The sequence below is a fragment of the Aquarana catesbeiana genome, linkage group LG01, assembly GCF_042186555.1.
Source record: "Aquarana catesbeiana isolate 2022-GZ linkage group LG01, ASM4218655v1, whole genome shotgun sequence".
Taxonomy (NCBI): domain Eukaryota; kingdom Metazoa; phylum Chordata; class Amphibia; order Anura; family Ranidae; genus Aquarana; species Aquarana catesbeiana.
The window spans coordinates 449,559,928-449,579,658 of record NC_133324.1 but is presented as its reverse complement, the minus strand read 5'-3'; the positions used below and the strand labels follow the sequence as shown (position 1 = coordinate 449,579,658).

At 43.1% G+C, this 19,731-nt stretch overlaps 1 protein-coding gene across 2 annotated transcripts in view; it reads left to right on the top strand.

The window, feature by feature from the left end:
* CNTLN (centlein) overlaps positions 1–19,731 on the top strand; it is a 584,642-nt gene that overhangs the window by 181,451 nt on the left and 383,460 nt on the right. For both annotated transcript variants that reach the window (XM_073636639.1, XM_073636630.1), the window contains one exon: positions 19,395–19,568. In XM_073636639.1, coding sequence (XP_073492740.1) covers positions 19,395–19,568 — 174 coding nt within the window. The remainder of the gene's footprint in view (positions 1–19,394; positions 19,569–19,731) is intronic.

Genomic DNA, 19,731 nt, shown 5'->3' with positions numbered 1-19,731 from the left:
GCCTTCCATACTTTCCATGTGGCTTGTGTTGGTCCCGGCAGAAAGGGGTATGCTTGCGGTCCTCTGAAGAGGTCCATTAATGATCGGAGGTCCATTACGGAGGTCCATTAATGATCCCAAAAATGTTGCTTCCAAACAAGTGGCTGCGTTAGACCTAGAGCATTGAAACCACCAATATGCCGAGACCAGGACCGCCGCCCAAAAATATACTCGGAAATCCGGGAGTGCCAGACCCCCCATCCTCTGTGGTACGGACAGAGTTGATGTAGCTAACCGGGGGGGATGCCCCATTCCAAATAAAGGCGTTTAGGCAACGATTAGTTTCTCTAAAGAAAGCTGCGGGCACCAGAGCCGGGCAATTGCTAAACACATAGTTGAACCGCAGAAGAAGCATCATCTTAATAAGATTGATGCAACCTAAGAGGTTCAATGGGAGCCCGGCCCAAGATGAGCAGTTCGCTTTAAGTGAAGTAAGTAGTGGTTGGATGTTTCGGTCAAAAAAGTCTGTGGTCTTCCTGGTCACCTGTATCCCCAGATATCTTAACTCCTCCACCCAATGAAGCAGAGTGGTGGAGCCCAGGGCAGACGCCTGATCATCAATTGGGAAGAGAATTGATTTGGACCAGTTTATTTTTATGCCTGAAAATGAGCCAAATCTGTCAAAACTCCATAGGGCTGCCAAAAGGGAACGGCCCCTCATCATTTAAGTAAAGCGGAGCGTCATCCGCATATAAGGACAATTTCTCCTCCAAGCGTCCGACCCGCAAGCCATGGACTTTAGGAGATTCCCTAATTAGGATTGCCAGTGGTTCCAGGGCCAAGGCAAACAGGGAGAGAGACAAGACGCAGCCTTGACGCATGCCCCTGTATAGGGCAAATGTTTCTGACAGCCAATCATTAGTACGTACCCATGCTTTGGGGGCCCGGTATAGTAGCTGGAGCCAGTGCAGGTATCTGGGGCCAAATCCATAACGTCGCATAACCTCCCATAAATAAATCCACTCCACTGAGTCAAACGCCTTTTCCGCATCCAGAGAGGCGATGTGCCCAGTGCCCAGATTATCATGGGGATTGATAAATTTAGAAAAAGGCGTCTCAGGTCGATGTCTGTCCCCTTACCCAGCATGAAACCCGTTTGGTCAATGTGAATTAAGTTCTCTATCATAGTGGAGAGGTCAATTCACTAGTAACTTTGCCAAAATTTTTGCGTCCACATTCAGAAGCGAAAACGGCCTGTAGGATGCACAGTCCCGAGTATCCTTGCTGGGTTTAGGGATTAAAACAACCGCCTCCTCCAAAGATTCGGGAAGCTGGTCAAGAGATGACAATTCAGAGAACAATGCTGTGAGTTTAGGGGCCACAAGTTCCACAAAATTAGAGTAAAATTCGGTCGGAAGGCCACCAGAGCCTGGGGTCTTGCCCGCCTACAATCGCCCTATAGCTGTCTGAACCTCCTCTAGAGATGTCCTCCTCTAAACGCTCCCTGTTGGCTGTGGCCAGTAGTGGAAATGTAATTTGAATCCAGGAAGGCCTTTAGGTCGGTCAAGGAGTATGTAGCCCTGGGCTTCTAAAGGTCACTAAAAAATTGCAAAAAGTGGTCGTTTATACTCTCTGGGGTTACAAGGGGTATGCCATTTACATCCCTTACACTCACAATGTAGGTTGTGGGCCTTTGAGTTTAAGCCAACCAGGCCAGCAGGCGGCCATTTTTGTCGCCATATTCAAAAATTCTCTTCCGGGTGTAAAACATAGCCTTCTCATTATTCTCCACCCGGTGAAGGGAGAGCTGTCTCAGATCCCGCTGCCAGAACCTGTACCTTTCTGAGGTCGGAGACAACACAAATTCCGCCTCCCGCTCAGCAGCCCCTTCCTCCAGTTGCTCTAGTATTTGAGAAGATGCCCTCTGCAGCGTCCCAATTTGTGAAATATATGTTCCCCTGACCCATGCCTTGAATAAGTCCCATTGCACCAGAGGGGATTCAGTGTCCCTGTTCAAATTCCAGTATGTTACCAGTGACTCTGTTATGGGTTGCTGCAACCATTCATCTGATGCTCAGAGCCCTGACAAACGCCATAGTCTAGTAGCAGGGGGTTCAGAGCGAGAGATGGCCAGACTAAGTGGGGCGTGATCAGACACTCCGCTGGGGAGTATACGTGCCTCAGCAACCCACCAGAGAGCCGCAAGAGAGGCGTAGGCCAAATCCAGCCGCGACAGAGTTTTATAAGTACTCGAATGACACATATACTCCCTAGGGTCCCGGTGCAAGCAACGCCATACATCAGTAAGGGCATACATGGAGGCCCATTGTGTCAGGGTGGACTCGCCCCTGGTCACCGCCTGCAGAGTGTCATATCCTAGAGCAATTTGCATAATATTGTTTAACGTAGGAACTGATACCAGAGGTGGCAGGTACAGTCCCACCAATACCACATTTTTACCGTAGATACAAGCATGCGTTTTAATATATCTCTAGGCCGGATCCGTGCGCACCTACCGTGCTTGCAGGGGCAGGGACTTTCACAGTTCAGTTAAGACCCCTAACATTCCATGAAATGATATTAATGTCTGACATGAGCAGGCAGGCACATATAATAGGACCACAAATAATATAGCATAAGAGAACCGCAGCAGCGGATCGGACCTTGCACTGGAGTGGCAGCATTGGCAGTGAGATATAGGACATTGTGACCAAGGTATATTTGCAGATTGCAGTATATATTGTAGAAAGCATAAAGCACCAAATATAATGAGTGAACAGTAGGTAGAACTAAACATAACTGTACTCCCAAACTTCCCTCCCCCTCTGGTAGCAAAACATCCCTCCCCCCACCCCGCATCCCTATCCCAAACATGTACTGCATAATTCCCCAAACACCAGACAACTGGTCCATTAGGTTAGGTTAGCAAAACAGAGAGTCGTGAGCCAGATGGAGTTTATTGACTAGCGTGACACTACCCTACACTAGGTATGCACGAAAAAAACGAGCAAGCGTTTTTGACAAATCCATTATTACATTTTTTTTTTAAAAAGTGTCCCGCGATGTACATCCATCGTCAATCACGGCGCTTGACGTACCCAAAAAATACATTGTACGCCTTCCCATTCACAGAGGGGATGCAGGATCTGGGGGCCCCTTTGTTAAAGGGGCTTTCAGATTCCGATAAGCCCGCAGACCCAGACAACCATTGGCCAGGGTTGTCAGGAAGAGGCCCTTGTCCTCATCAACATGGGTACAAGGAACCCCAAAACACCCTCCCCATATTGAGGACATGTGGTCTGGTATGGTTGGGGGGGGGCTCGCTCCCCCCCCATCCTGACCCTTAGGCTGCATGCTCGGATAAGGGTCTGGTATGGATTTTGGGGGGGGGGGAGCCCATGTCAATTTTCTTTTTCAAATTTGGGCGTGGAGTTCCCCTTAAAATCTATGCCAGACCCAAAGGGCCTGGAATAGATTTTGGAGGGGACCGCATACCAAATTTTGTTTTAAAAAAAAATGGTTTTGGGTTGTTTTTTTTTTTTTCTTAATTTGTGGTAGAGCAAAAAATTGTGTGTGACAACTCACACTAATATCCCATAATCTACTGCTTACCTAGTGTAGGTAGTGTCACTCTAGTCAATAAACTGCATATAGACCAAAAACATATTCCCACTATAGTAGTGGAAAAATGAATGACCAAATGAGCAACACAGCATACAGTGTGGGGATTTAAAAGTTTATAATTTATTGAATTATTAAAATTCATGCGTTATCCTTCATTGGAGGTAAAGTGCTAGCACCAAACAAGATGTAAAGCCAAAGGCTACCGTGCTAAATAGCCGATGGATGGGGCAACGCAGACAACAATAAACACCAACAAAAAACAAATACATAGCACACCTCCACCCAGTAAAGCACACACCCACCAGTGTAATTGATTCTGTCTCTTCATGTATGCCTCAAGTGCTCACACCTGTTCATCAGGAATATACACTCTTTACAAATGAAAGAATGCTATCAGCATAGATATCTGTGCAGGGTAAACCTCAAAATAACAAATGTCCATGACTCTGGCCATGATCAGTGATCCTAAAAAACTCCAAGTTAAACTTGTACGTTGGGTGAGTGGAGGGTCCAAAACAGATGACAACTTTTGTGAGGGCTGCTTCACAAAAATTGGTGACAGTGCATTTGTCATTCATCATCCGCGTACAACATTAAAATGTGTTCAGGATCACACCAGACTTAAACATCCATATCTGGCCCAAAACACCACAGTTCTAGATTTGGTGCAAACCCACACTTGCTTGATTTATAATATTATTTCTTGGGGTTCTATTATGTGAAACCCATCAAAAATGTAATCACTGGTGAAAAATAAACTTTAACAACACAACAGAGGAAGAACATACAAACCTCTAGCCAGGTAGCGGGATTGGGATTCGAACCAAGAACCTCAGTGCTGCTAGGTAGAAGTGCTAACCAGTTAGCCACTGTGCTGCCTGATGTATGTAGGCTGCATCACAGTGGTGTCAAACAGTCCTAAGTCCCAGGGGTGCAAGAAGTTAATCAATGCAGATGTGCTATGGAAGGCCAGAGAGCCAACCTGTTTCTAGTATAGGCCATCTGTTTTGAAGGCTGGTTATGGCTGATTGCTGTCAACATGCTGAGAGATAAACAGCTATCATGTTGTGGGTTTAGACTTTGTAAGAGGCTGCAATTAGTGCTCGTGTGGAAATGTTAAGGCTGATTATAGTCATTGCCCATGGAAAACACATAACACAATTTGCAATGGTGGTGGAACCCTCCTACACAAAAATACTACATTTATGTATGGACCGGAGTCAGGAGCTATGTTTAACAACATAGGGAGAACAGACATCTTCTCTATATGGCATGTTTGGGATTCAAACCAAGAACCTCAGTGCTGCTAGGCAGAAGTGCTAACCTGTTATTCTAGATTTATCCTGTGATATTTGGTGGTTCTTGGTGTGTGACTGTAGAATAGTGATGTTACCCTCTGAATTTTGGGAATTACATTTTGATTTCTGATGTTGGTACACATATCACATTTTTTGAACTTTGGATTATGATAATTTGGAAATACTAAATAACACACAAAATTGTCACTCCTTTTAAATTTGCATCAGCAATGGTATTTCTGGTTTGTAAAGACACTTGTGTGATTTTGGGTAAAGATTTTTGTGTGATGGCAACAAGTGAGAGACAGAGAAAAATTTATTTTACCAAAACATGAAAACATTACACATTCTAGCATTCTTAAAATCAAAATGGATGAAGAAGCAACATTGTTGCAAGGACAATTTATTAAGAGAAAGATAGTTCATCTCCACATTAAAAGTATTTATTTGTGACTGTTGGATATTTCTTTTTTCTTTATTGATTTCCCAACTTTTTATCTATTCTGGCCAACCTACTTAAATATATTCTGCAGAGTGTTCTGTATTTCAAACAGAACAAAGTGGGCAAGACAGCAGGGATATAGGTCAGGGCTTGACAAATTTTGATTTGAATCTAGGAGCCAGCTAAAAAATTTAGGGGCCAGTTTTATTTTTATTTTTTTAACTAACTAATCTTTATTGTCAATGACAAAACCCCTTTTCTTATGTAGCCCTGATGTGTATCTTTACAGAAGCACGACACAGGTTTACATACAGAGAATACATGGAGGTGCCAGTATGTGAAGAAGAAAAAGTAAACAAATAGATATACTCTGGATTCTTAACCCCAGAACTGGATCCAACACCTTGATGAACACTATGGGAGTAGGGGAGAGGTTGAATGAAAACTATATAAATTAGTGGTGTTGATCATCCATGGCAAACAGAAACCATTGGTGAGGCTTGAAAATTAAGATATGTAAATATGCATTTTTAATAACCACTGACACCAGTTTGTCTACCTGGTGTGAAGCAATCGCCATAGAAGGCCAGATTTCTCCATTTTGGCTTGGAAACCGTAAAGAGGAATAGAAGCCATGAAACCTCTCACCTTCTGGCACGGGTGCAATGACACCCTGAGACCACATCTTTTCCAGTGCTGCAAAGAAGGTTGCTCATTTTAGTGGCATCAATGAGACATTTGAGTGCATAAAACATGGAGGGAGAAAGCATTGTAGTTCCAGCTTGTAACCCCTGCTCACCCCCACTGCAGATATCTAATATCCGATATCTGTGATATCTTGAGTCCAGACAGCCATGTGGGCTTATCACTGTCCCCATATCCACCAGAGTGGGAAGGGGGGAGGAAGACTCCAGATCCTCGTCGGCTTCCTCTTCCTTCTCATCCAAAGGATGTTCCTCCAACACCACATCATCCTGTATCAGAAAAGTGGAAGGAGAGTGCCCCCTTGTGTGCATCAGGCCTTTCAAGCCAATGAGAACCCCTGAAAACTGTTCATGAAGACCAGAAATGGCTGCTGAAAATTTCTACCTAGACACAAAAGCTGGAGGATTATGCCCTAGACAGTGGAAAGACCAGATAAGGAAAGGGATTCAGACCTGAACTGACTGTTAGCGGAGCCGTTGCAGGGCAACTTGTGTAGGGATCCTTCACCTGACAGAGGAATGGGAGAGTCCACACCGACTTCATTTTCCTCCATCTGTCTGCCTTTGTACAGTCATGGCACAGCCTGGCCCAACTCCATAAATGGGAGCAGTCAGCCAGCTGAGGGCAGGGTCTGCCAAAGGCCAGACACCTGGTGACAATGACTTTGACAGAAGTGTCCCCAAAATAGCCTGATGCTTCTATTGTCACTGGTTTGCCTATGCTGCTAATGTGTTGAGAGGGAGGCATTGGGTAAATCCTCCTCCTTATTGGAGATTGCTGTGCGCGTGCATTCTGGGGTCCATGGATCTAAAATATGGGCCGTACAGATGCCATCTTTGCAGACGTATTTCATTTTATATGTGGAATAATTTCATTATACTTTGTACCAAAAACATATTAGACATTTAGTATATATGTATAGTAATGTTTGCTTTATATTTATAGTCGGTCACACTAAACTGAACTTCCTTTTGCCTTTAAAATATACAAAAAAAATTGCAAGCAATATTACCAAAAGAAAGCATTGTTTGTTCCAAAAAAAAAAAAAAGTTATTGCTGATATAATAGACGTATAGCCCAAAAATGGCTCTGGAACTTAAAATGACACTAAATGCTAACCTTATTCTGCAAATATAATCCATACACATCCACCACTCAATGGCCCTGTAAACTAATTTTCAGAAAATTGTTTCTTACATAGTTTTCCTCCTTGTAAGGTCCTACATGAGCTCCTGAACCTTTCCCGCTCATTTTTGTTTGTTTGGAACAAGCAGTGCACGTTAGTCCAGTCATGTGCACTACTCTATATACACTACATGTCCTATAGCCCTTAGTCCACCTTGGGAGCAAGCAAAAGGAGGTGGCTACGTATAGTGGGGCCATGGAGACTGAACGTATCCGCCCTCAAACAGGAAGTCAGATTACAATAGCAAAAAGAGGAATTTGAAGGAGGCTGACAGCAATAGAAGGTACTCCTGTGTAGGGCTGGGGGAAAATCTATTTAAATCTTGAATCGAGTTGAGACGTCAAATTTCAAAATTTAAGCAAATCAATTTTTTATTAGATTTTTTTTTTTCACCGCGCCGGTCCTGAGGAGATGCTGGCAGGAGTTTTTAGGCGGGCTGCGGCTTCGCCTAAAAACTCCTGCCCGCAGCTCCTCGGGACCGGCGCGGTGTCCAAAAAAAAAAAAAAAACTTGATTCGAATCGTGAATCGAGTTTTTTTTAAGAAAATCACAGATTTTTTTTATTTTTGGAAAATCTCCCAGCCCTACTCCTTTGCAGGCAGTCCCATTCATTTCAGGTGGGATGCAGTGATTGCACGGACAGAGCTGCTGCTTCTAATTTGACAGCTATGTGGGTGCATGGCCCTGAATGCATACTGTCTGCGTACCAGGGCCCTGCACCTGCATTCCCATGGTTTTTAAATTGGAAGCAGCCACTGTGTCCCAACTGACATAAATAGGACTGCCTGTATGGGAATGCACCTTTGCATCCCCTTGAGGCAAAAAGAGCCCTTGCATGCACGTACGCTATAACGATACTCTTCTGCGATAAAGAGCTTGCCTGTTTGCAATGTTTTTGTTCCACTTTAAAGAGTAATCCACTTTTGTTGAGGAAAAAAAAAAACATTCCCCTCTGGGTGATGAATGTTCATTGCAGGGATTTTAACTTGGTTGCAGATTCCTACCTTTTGTTATGTGGAAGATATAGCTGTTTGTGTCCATGTGCAAAATGAATCTAATGGGAGTAACTTTATAATTATCATTCAGCTGCTGCACTTGCAGGGTCTGCATCCTTTTAACATGATTTTAAAGGCAAGTTTAAAAAATCAAGCATGCCATACACAGAGCAGCCCCGATCCTCTTCTGGAATTCCCCACTGGTGCTCTTGGCTCCTCCATCCTGCCAAGTGCCCCCAGAGCAAATGGGGGCACCCAAGCAGGCTCACTGCTGAGCCGCTGCTCTGCATGTCCATTCACACAAAGGCTTGGCTCTGCCCACTGTCCTCATTGGCTCGCTGGCTGTGATTGACAGCAGTGGGAGCCAATGGCTCCCGCTTCTGTCTCAGTCAATGAGGAGAGAGAGTCCCCAAAGAGCCGAGGCTCTTGTGCACATAGAAGGTACACACAGAAGGTACATTGCTGCACACAGGTACATTGCTCAATTGAGTACATAGATAACAGATTTTCATCCTGTGTCTCAGTCTGGCTCCCGCTGCTGTCTCAGTCAATGAGGAGGGAGATTCCCCAGAGAGCAGAATGTGCACACAAGGTTTTTTACATTCATGTATAAAAATATATGAAGTTAAAAAAACCTTGAGCCTTTAGAAACACTTTCCCTTTGAGAGTATTGTGCCATAAATTACATTTTTGTTTTTTTTTTGCAGGGGTTGCCCAAAATCTAATTTGTATCTTAGTGCAGACTTCTGGCAAAATCAGCCAATCGCACAAGCAGGAAATAACATTTCTGGGGGACATTCTGTACACCATCTGTCTACAGAACTCGTCCATGTTGCCGTATTTTACAGAAAATTAATTCTTCAAGTTCTTCAAAAGAATTGTGCAACCTGTTGCTTTTTTAAGGTGTAGTGTGGTCCCCATCAAAAAAATATATATTTTTTTCTGTAAACTGCACTGTAAAGTTTAATGCTATACATTATTTGTATAAATACCACATGGACAATTTTTTTTTTTTGAGTTTACCCAAAACGTATTTATATATTACATTTCTGTGTATGGTGCGTGCTTACCATTGCATTCTTGAATTTCCACCACAATTTTCTGCAAACTAGGGATATCGCCATTCCTTTAAAATATTACTGTTAATCTTAACTAATCTACCATTTTTCTTTGTCATTTGGCAACAGGTACATTGCTCAATTGAGTCCATAGATCAGAGATTTTCATCCTGTGTGTCAGGACACATTTGTGCTTAATGCTTCATAACGGACTAGATGTGTCACAAGAATTTTTGAAAAGCATCCTAACAGATGATGAAACGATATCATATACAATAAGTTAACTGTTTTATACTGGGCGTAGTTAGAGTTTTGGAAGTTTATTTCTTTAGTTGTAGATAGTTGGTTTTGCTAGAGACTTTAAGAATATCTAGAGATGATTATGATGTAAATATACAGTAAAAAAGATTGAGGACTACGGACTTCTCAATGTGTATGTAAACCTTAGATTTTTTTTTTTTAGTAAAGTTTTCATTGTATATACAGTATTCACAAGCAAACATTTTTTTTTTGTTTAAAAGTTTCCTATGTGAATATCCTACCAGTAAAACTTCTTGTTGCAGGCTGATATGCTGATGACAACGCCACACTGCTGCCTCATTCAGTCAAGTCGCCTTAAGGCCCATTTATTTCGAAATTTTAATACATATTAAATTGTATTGGACCTTTTAATTTAATGCACAGTACATCTGTTCTTTTCTTTGTGTGATGAAATGCACATTTGTTGAGGTCCGCTGAAAAGTTGTGTTAGGGAGCCATTGAAAATAAATTGTACAGCAATGCCAATAGTGCATCGTAGTAGCAAAGCACAGAAAATGCATGTGTTATTGCGCTTTTTGGCAGCACATAAGTGAGGGCTGCAAAGGTAATCGAGGTTTTAAATATTTAACTGTGATGTAGATCTTCACATTGCAAGATAACTTTGTAATTGCAACCCTCTGCAATGTAAAAAATAGTGTATGTGCAAGTTCCTGGTCCACCTTGCCCCCATTCCCCATTCTCGACTAGGAGCGAGTATTGTGTGCCCTGCTCCTAAGCTTCTTGGAAAATCCCTGTCACATATTACAGGAGCCTTTAAGTGGTTGTAAACCTCAGACATGAAATATTAACAAAGCACATCCCTCTATAGTGTGTACTTGTCTCATTTAAGAGCACTAAATGTCAATTCTGTCTGCTGCTTTGTTTCTTTGCTATCAGCATGAATCAATTGTGACATGTTTTCCTGACACCAAGAGAAAAAGAGTAACGTTAGGGAGCTCCAGCTGATTGGCAGCATCAGCTCTGTTCCTGTGTGCTGTGTGAAAGGGCTGTGTGACCCTTCTCTTCATCTCTCCCCACTAAGATCTGCAGAGTAACTTCAGAACTCTGCCCCCTTTTTCTGATTCCTCAAACAAGCTTTGTAAATTCTGGAGTTTGAATAGCTGTAGAAAAGAAACAACTGCAAATTAAACAGGTACTACATTTAACGTTTGTTTCATCTCAGTGTATATTACCTGAGGCCAGTCATTTCACTGGGTATATGAAAGGGTTTACAACCACTTTAAGCTGAGGCATGCATGGGAGGAGGGTGGATCTAGTGGTGCATCTTTAGGGCGCTGGCTGCCTGAACCACGATAAGATGGCCAGCTCTTGAAGATGGCACCGAGGAAGATGGCGGCAAGGTACCTGGTGTGCAGCAGTGGATCACAGCAGATAAACGCTGGATTTGCTGGTTGTGTGGGTAGGTTTACTGTGGACAAACCTGTAAAAAAGGTAAGAAGGGGTTAAAAATGTGAAAAAAACATTATCTGGGAAATATCTATTTAACCGCTTCAGCCCCGTAAGATTTTACCCCCTTCCTGACCAGAGCGTTTTTTGCGATTCGACACTGCGTCGCTTTAACTGACAATTGCGCGGTCGTGCGACGTGGCTCCCAAACAAAATTGATGTCCTTTTTTTCCCCCACAAATAGAGCTTTCTTTTGGTGGTATTTGATTGCCTCTGTGATTTTTATTTTTTGCGCAAAAAACAAAATAAGAGCGACAATTTTGAAAAAAACGCATTATTTTTTACATTTTGCTATATTAAATATCCCCCAAAAATATATAAAAAACCTTTTTTTTCCCTCAGTTTAGGCCGATCGTATTCTTCTACATATTTTTGGTAAAAAAAAATCGCAATAAGCGTTTATTGGTTTGCGCAAAAGTTATAGCGTTTACTAAATAGGGGATAGTTTTATGGCATTTTTATTAATAATTTTTTTTTTTACTAGTAATGGCGGCGATCAGCGATTTTTATTGTGACTGCAACGTTATGGCGGACATTTTTGACACATTTTTGGGACCATTGTCATTTATACAGTGATCAGTGCGATTAAAAATGCACGGATTACTGTGTAAATGACACTGGCAGTGAAGGGGTTAACCACTAGGGGGCGGGGAGGGGTTAAGTGTGCCCTAGGGGAGTGATTACTAACTGTAGGGGGATGGGCTGGGCTAGCAGTGTCATTACTCTGATCACAGCTCCCGATGACAGGGAGCTGTGATCAGTGACACTTGTCACTAGGCAGAATGGGGAGATGCTGTTTACATCAGCATCTCCCCATTCGTCCTCTCCGTGAGGCGACCGCGGGTAACCCCGCGGCGATCGAGTCCGCGGGACCCGCGACCCGACTCACGGAGCTCCTGGCCGGCGCGCACGCAATGGTACGGCGGGGAATTCAAATGGACGTACCTGTAAGTCCATTTGCCCAGCCGTGCCATTCTGCCGACGTACATCGGTGTGCGCCGGTCGGGAACCGGTTAAGCTGTACAGGTGGAACATGTTGATCAAGTGTCTTCTATAAGCCACTGCAGAATACTATGGTGCCTTAAAGACATTCGTGCACAGACACTGGACACTATCTACCGTATTTTTCGCACCTTAAGTCTCACTCCCCCCCCCCCCAAAAATGGAGGAAAATGTCCCTGCGTCTTATGGAGCGAATACTACCACCCCCCCCCCCCCCCCCGGTCGCGGCCGCCATGTTACATACCAGGTCAGCCATAGAAGGGATGCATCCGTCGTCATCTGCTGTTACAGGGGGTCAGACTAATCCGCGGCTGCAGCGATCATCTTGTTCGGGCCGGCCGGGCCCGAGCAGCACGCACGGTGATCATCAAAAAGCAAGGGAAGGGGGCCCTGCCCGGGTAGAAGAAGCCCCCAGGATGCTTTGCATCAGATGACCAGTCCCAGTGCGCGGAGGCACGCCCATGCAACGTCATTTACATGTTGCCCCGTACACTGAAAACCTACAGCAGTTAGAGTTTTAAACAGGTTGGAGCTTTTGACCGAACACCAAATTACCTCCTTCCAGTCTCTCAGCAATCAGTGCCCGTCCTGCATTCTTTTTTAGTCTATGAACACAACAAATGTACCGTACTAAGCACTGTCTCCATAATTAACACTGACCAGGTGCTCAGGCACGCCACCCACTGCAGGGACCAGCTGCTCGGCCACGCCACCCACTGCAGGGACCAGGTGCTCAGCCACGCCACCCACTGCAGGGACCAGGTGCTCAGCCACGCCACCCACTGCAGGGACCAGGTGCTCAGCCACGCCACCCACTGCAGGGACCAGCCACGCCACCCACTGCAGGGACCAGGTGATCAGCCACACCACCCACTGCAGGGACCAGGTGATCAGCCACGCCACCCACTGCAGGGACCAGGTGATCAGCCACGCCACCCACTGCAGGGACCAGGTGATCAGCCACGCCACCCACTGCAGGGACCAGGTGCTCAGCCATGTCACCCACTGTCACACCACCCTCTGCCATCCCAGCCATCCACTGCAGGAACAGGGTGCCAGCTCAGCCACCCACTGCAGGAACCAGCTGTTCAGCCACACCACCCACTGCAGGGACCAGGTGCTAGCTCAGCAACTGCAGGGACCAGGTGCTCAGCTATGCCACCCACTGCCAAGCCACCCACTGCAGGAACCAGGTGCCATCTCAGCCACCCCCTGCAGGAACAAGGTGCCAGCTCAGCCACCCACTACAGGTGCCAGCCCAGCCACCCACTGCAGGAACCAGGTGCCAGCCCAGCCACCCACTACAAGAACCATGTGCCAGCCCAGCCATCCACTGCAGGAACCAGGTGCCAGCTCAGCCACCCACTGCAGGAAGCAGGTGCCAGCTCAGCCACCCACACCTGGGCCAGGGACCAGGTGCTAAAGCAGATAGGATGATAAAGCAGAATAGACTAGCATCTATAATTCCTTTTAAACTGGAGGTAGTAAAATATGCCAAGGAACATGGAAACACAGCAGTGGAGAGACATTTTGGGCCACCTCCAACTGAAAAAATGATGAGTGGAGGATCAGCTGCAAAAAGCAAATAAAAGTAAGCACACTTTTCGTGGGCATGCTGCAAAGTGGCCACAGTTAGACGTGGCCATGAAAAAATGGATCGCACGTCACCGGAATAATGGCTTCTCATTCTCTACAAAAATGATCATATATGAAGCCAAACGCGTTGCTGTAGAGAAAGGCATTCAGGATTTTACTGGATCACCATCGTGGTGCTACAGATTTATGAGGCAATGTGACCTTGTTATGCGCACCAAAACTAAAATTACACAAAAAATGCCAAAAGAATATGAATCTAAGATTCTGTCTTTTCATAAATTTTGTTATTGATGCTAGGAAAGGGTTCTCAGATTGGGAATATGGATAAAGTCCCGCTAACCTTTGATGTGCCATCTAATAGGACCGTAGATCTGAAAGATGCCAAAACCATCACCATGAAAACCTCAGGACATTGGAATACACATTACACGGTTGTGTTGTCCTGCTGTGCAGGCGGCACCAAATTGCCATCCATGTTAATTTTCAAAAGGAAAACATTTCCGAAAGAAGTGATTCCACAAGGAGTTGTTGTACATGTTCATGACAAAGGATGGATGGACGAAAATGGAATGAGAGTATGGGTTGAAAAAGTGTGGTCCAAACGTCCTGGAGGGCTTCTGAAAAAATCTGCCTTATTAGTGCTTGACCGGTTTAGAGTGCATATTAGCGAAATGACAAAAAAGCGCTTTAAACAAGTGAAGACTCATTGGAGACCTCACATAAAAAAAACCCAACCCCAGAGCTATATTGGCTGATATATCTTTGGTACGGTCATCTTTACTACAGTCTTTAGAGGTCTCTCATTGCAAAAGTCCAATATAGATATGCTCTGGGAAAGTATCGGTAAATCTGGGAGACCACTTGCAAGGTCTCTGCACCCCCGATCTTTAGCAACTTTTATACCCAGCATTGTGTTACCATCCGGGGAAATTACATCAGATCCAATCTCTCTTCAAAAGGCATTCTGTGACTATTTCACAGCTTTGTATAATCTTCTTCCCCCACCATCATACGACTTACATACTTCCGTATACGACGGCCAAGAGAATCTATCTGAAACTGCCATCCCAATATTAGACGAAGATAGTGGGAATTCTCTGGATTCCCCTTTTCTACTTGAGGAATTATTGGAAGTGATTACTAATACACCATCGGGTAAAAGTCCCGGTCCCTATGGTTTTTCATCAAAATTCTATAAGATCTATAAGGATTATATTACACCGTTTATGCTTCAGGTGTTTAATAGCATATCTGATATTAATGGGTTTACACCCCAGACATTAGAGGCGCACATCACACTACTTCCTAAACCTGACAAGGATTTAAACTTGTGTTCTAGCTATCGCCCGATATCATTAATTGGGGTAGATATTAAGATCTATGCCAAACTGATTGCCTCACGTCTTCAATCCCATATTCCAAATCTGGTACATACAGATCAAGTTGGGTTTGTGCAGGGGAGAGAAGCGCGTGACAACACGCTTAAATCCCTTTTACTCATTGACTATACCCAGTCAGCAAAAATACCAGCTTGCCTTCTCTCTGTAGATGCAGAGAAGGCATTCGATCGTGTTGGGTGGCCGTTTTTGGAAGAAACTCCTGATTCAAATAGGACTTCGACCAATCCTGTTAAGGAAAATTATGGCACTTTATACCAAGCCAAGAGCAAGAATACGGATCAACCAATCACTATGTCCTAACTTTCCTATTCAAAATGGTACGCGCCAGGGATGTCAGCTATCTCCCCTCCTGTTCGTTCTAGTAATGGAATATCTGGTAACTGCTCTTAGACAAAATCCTTGTATCACAGGTATACCACTAGATGGGCAGGAGGTGAAGTTGTCAGTATTTGCGGATGATCTGTTACTCTATATCACTAACCCACATGTCTCCATGCCATCTATTCTATACGAATTTCAGCGTTTTGGAGCTCTGATTTGATTCCTATTCAGCAGCAATCAATAAAACACTGGCTGGAATATCGGCAATTAATGTCCTTTCTTTCTTCCTTTCCTTCCTTAGATGTGTTTAATAGAGCGCCAGATACCTTGGAGTCTCTTCCGCTACAAGAAACTGTACCAGAACATATTTTGTCTGCAGTGTATGGGGTTCTTATTCTTAGACCCCATTTATATCTCCCGGAGTATACAAACAAGTAGAATATGGACTTGAATGTCCAAATGAAACCAGAGGAATGGGAAAAAGCGTTTATTCGTACACATAGTATGTCGTTAGCAACTAAGGCACAGGAAACTAATTTTAAGCTTCTCTCTCGGTGGTATAGATGTCCGCTGTTGCTTCACCGGATATATCCAAATGTCTCAGACCTGTGTTGGCATTGTCATTCTGCCAAAGGCTCGCTATTACATATTTGGTGGGAATGTCCTTCTGTACATAATTTTTGGGATATGATACTCCATCTTCTGCAACTGGGGTGACCATCCCCAACATGCCACAAATTACTTTATTATCTATCCTACCCAGCTCGTACAAAAGCATTAAAAAAGGCCTTTTGAGACACTGGTTGACAGCTGCAAGAGCAGTAATACCACGCCACTGGCGGTCGGCGCATGCTCCATCGTTGGTTGAGTGGGTTTCAGAGATGAACAATATTGAGAGGATGGAGACTCTTCTGTCACAGCAGTTGGACACTTATGAACAATGTCGTCAAATTTGGCTTCCTTGGAAGGTTCTAAGGGAATCCCTTGAACTACGGAATCTGTATATGGTTTGGAGATAGGATATGAAAATGGTGCAGAGTCGGATTGGGATTGAGCAAGGCGATTTTGGTTTGAGTAGCTATTTCGGGTAGTTTTATTTATTGTGAGTATTATTGTTTCTTCCCTTTTTTTTTTTTGTTGTTGTGTGTGTATTTAGTGCGATATATCTAACATTACTGTGGGAGTTGAAGAAAGGGAATAGGAAACCATATATTTTATTTTTGGATGAAGGAAGATAAGGCAGGGTTATTCCTACTGGTGTTTATGGATGTGTGATCTTGGGCGGTGGTGGCGGACCTTGGTGCCCTGGATGTTTGGTGGCGGCACCTCCCTTGATGTGCAACTACTCCATAGAGTGCGGGGGTGGTGGGGGTGTGTGGCCGGGACATCTGGGGTTCCGGGCCCACCATCATGGGTCTGGAGTATCAACATGGGTTTTCTTTTCCTCCTTTGTCTTATTCTATTCTTTCTCTTGTTTCAGAGACCCCTGCAGTGTATTGGTATATGTTTGTTTTATATATTATTATTATAATGTAATACTTTTTTTTTATTGGTACCTATTGGATGAGATCAACGCCTTATTTTTTTATTTTTTTGTTATGTAAATTTAAATCTCCTTTTCAATAAAATCAGAATTAAAAGAAGAAGTGAAGACTCATCTAGCTGTAATTCCTGGGGGTCTTACCAGCCAGTTGCAACCTCCTCAACGTTTCCATCAACAAACCGTTTAAAGTGTTTATGCGAGAAGAGTGGAACAAATGGATGGCTGCTGGTAATCATGATCTGACACCTACTGGACGAATGAAAAGACCCACTATCACTCAAGTTTGTGAATGGGTGAATACATCATGGCACTCAGTGAAGGGGGACATCATCGTACAGTCATTCAAAAAATGTGGCATTAGCAATGCCTTAGATGGAACTGAAGATAGTATTGTATATGAAGATGGCGAAGAAAGTGATGTCAGTGATTGTGAGCAACCGAGCTTCATAATTTCTGACACTAGCAATGATGAGTTCTTGGGGTTCCCAGAAGACTAGAAGAGTACTCAAACCTTAAAGTCTCTCCTCATTTGTTAATGACAGTGATGATAGTTCTTAATGTCATTGTTGACTGCTGTTCGCTTTACATGGTTAAAATAGTATTCTGTTATATTTTATTAAACATTTTAGTATACCATTTGGTTCAGAATCTTTTTTTTTTTTTTTTTCTTGTTTTCCTCCTCTAAAATCTAGGTGCGTCTTATGGAGCGAAAAATACGGTAAGTTAAATAATAATTTGTGTAATATGATGTAGCTTTAGGATATGTGTCAGCACTGTTTCCACTTGAGCTTTCATGGGGAACTACTGAGTAAATAGATCTGAAATGCCAACTCAAACATATTTTTCAGGAACTCTGAGGCTGGGTTCACACTGCTGCCAGATGCGGCTTGCAGAAGGGGTCCAGTGCGTCCATGTTCTCCATATCAGGGATGAATACGGGACGAATTTTTGCCTGAATTCGGCCCTGAAACGTAGCCAAAAAACTCACAGGACTCCTTTGCAATCCGCTCCGCGGCCGCTCCAGAGATATGTGAACCGGCTCCATAGAGAGCCAGTCACAATCTCCTTTCCATTCAAATTGGATGCAGGGAATCCACGTTCAATTTGCACTAGTATAAACACAGCCTAAGTAGAAGTATTGTACTATACTATATTCTTCCTTTACCAAAAGGACCTGCTCTGTGTTGAAAACCTACTGTTTTTGGGGCCTATATGGCTTTCACATTACAAAATAGAGTGATCAACCCTTTCATGACCTGAGTTTTTTTAATTTAGACACCCTGACAAAGTTTAGCAATGTTCACATGTGTCAGTTAACTTGGCAGTAGTTATTTTTTTTTTTCCACATTGCCAGTGGATTTGAGCTAGGAACATACACAAGTGTACGTACCTAGTTAATTTTACATTTGGACTTATAATGTGGTATTGTGGTCATTAAGGGGTTTAAAATCCAGGCCTGAGTCATACAAAAATATATGAAACCTTGAAACATTCTTTACTTCATTCTTTAAACCTGAAACATTCTTTACTTCAGCCATTTAATGGTGCTGTGCATATAGAATATGATCAGCACATATCACCCAGGTAGAAGACCTTGTAATAGAGATGTTGAGATTCCGGAGTTTAAATAATCTCATTGGTTGCTCTTACACAGGCTTGCAGGGAGTACTATTTTATCAACTAATCCTGGAAACTAAATTTACGTGATGAGCTAATTTAAGTATACAGGACTTGGTTAGGTCACAGCAGGTGCATCACAATATTATTTTAATATATTTACTGCATGGCCATGCAAATACTTATTAAACTTTTGGTTGAAATTCTTCTTTCAGTTCACATTGATCATAGCATTGCAAAGTCTATTCCCGCTTTAGAACATGCATGAACTGAGTCATGTTAAGCAGCTGGCTCAAGGGATAGTTTTAGGGTTAGGACAAGTTCATGTACTTTATAGGGCTTTTAGTAGTGGAAATAAAACAACCCTTCAATTTCAGAAGCATGGTGGTAAAGTGGTAATTCTTAATTGTAGTAACCCATAGCAGCCAATCAGAATCTATCCTATACTGGTCTGACCGTAAATTCTGATTTTGAGTTATTGCAATTATAAACCGCTTCTGAATAAGGCCATTTGTGTTTAATTATTGATTAATCAATGTGTGCTACTTTGCTATGCATACAGCAAATTTTGAAAAGAACTGCAGTGTGTTCTTCATGGTTCTGTTATAATTTATTTTTTAGAATGTTGAAATATGTGAGCATATTCTTGGAAACAGCCGCAAAATAGTTTTAAGTAATAATCAAATCCTCTTCAAATATAGTTCATGGTTATTTAAAGCCAAGCAAAGCCACTTGCTGAAAACATCATTCTTGCTTGCAGGTTGTGAAGTACATTGGGAATAATGACTCTTTCCAGAAATGTGTGTGATCTATTAATTCTGTAATATAATTTCCTATTTAATTTTGATTTTAATTACTGTAGGAGCTGGAACATCCATCCCTGGTAGAGCTGGAACTCATAATAGCTTCACAGAAATCAGAAATAAAATTTCTACAGGACAGACTTAAAGCAGCTGATCTCCAGTTAACTCAAGTAAATAATTGTAGAAGCACTGCGCTTGAGAACAGCATCCTGAGGGCTGGGAGAATGCGTGAGGTAAGAAAGCCTTTTATTGTCTGGTGCATTTGTGTCAAATCGAGGTTTTTCGAATCAAAATGCTTTTCCCACAAGGTCTGCAGGAACTAACTTTTTTTAATAAGTCTGCTTTGCTCATAATTTTTGCAACTGCTTGGAAGAATGATTAAACCATTTGCCAAAG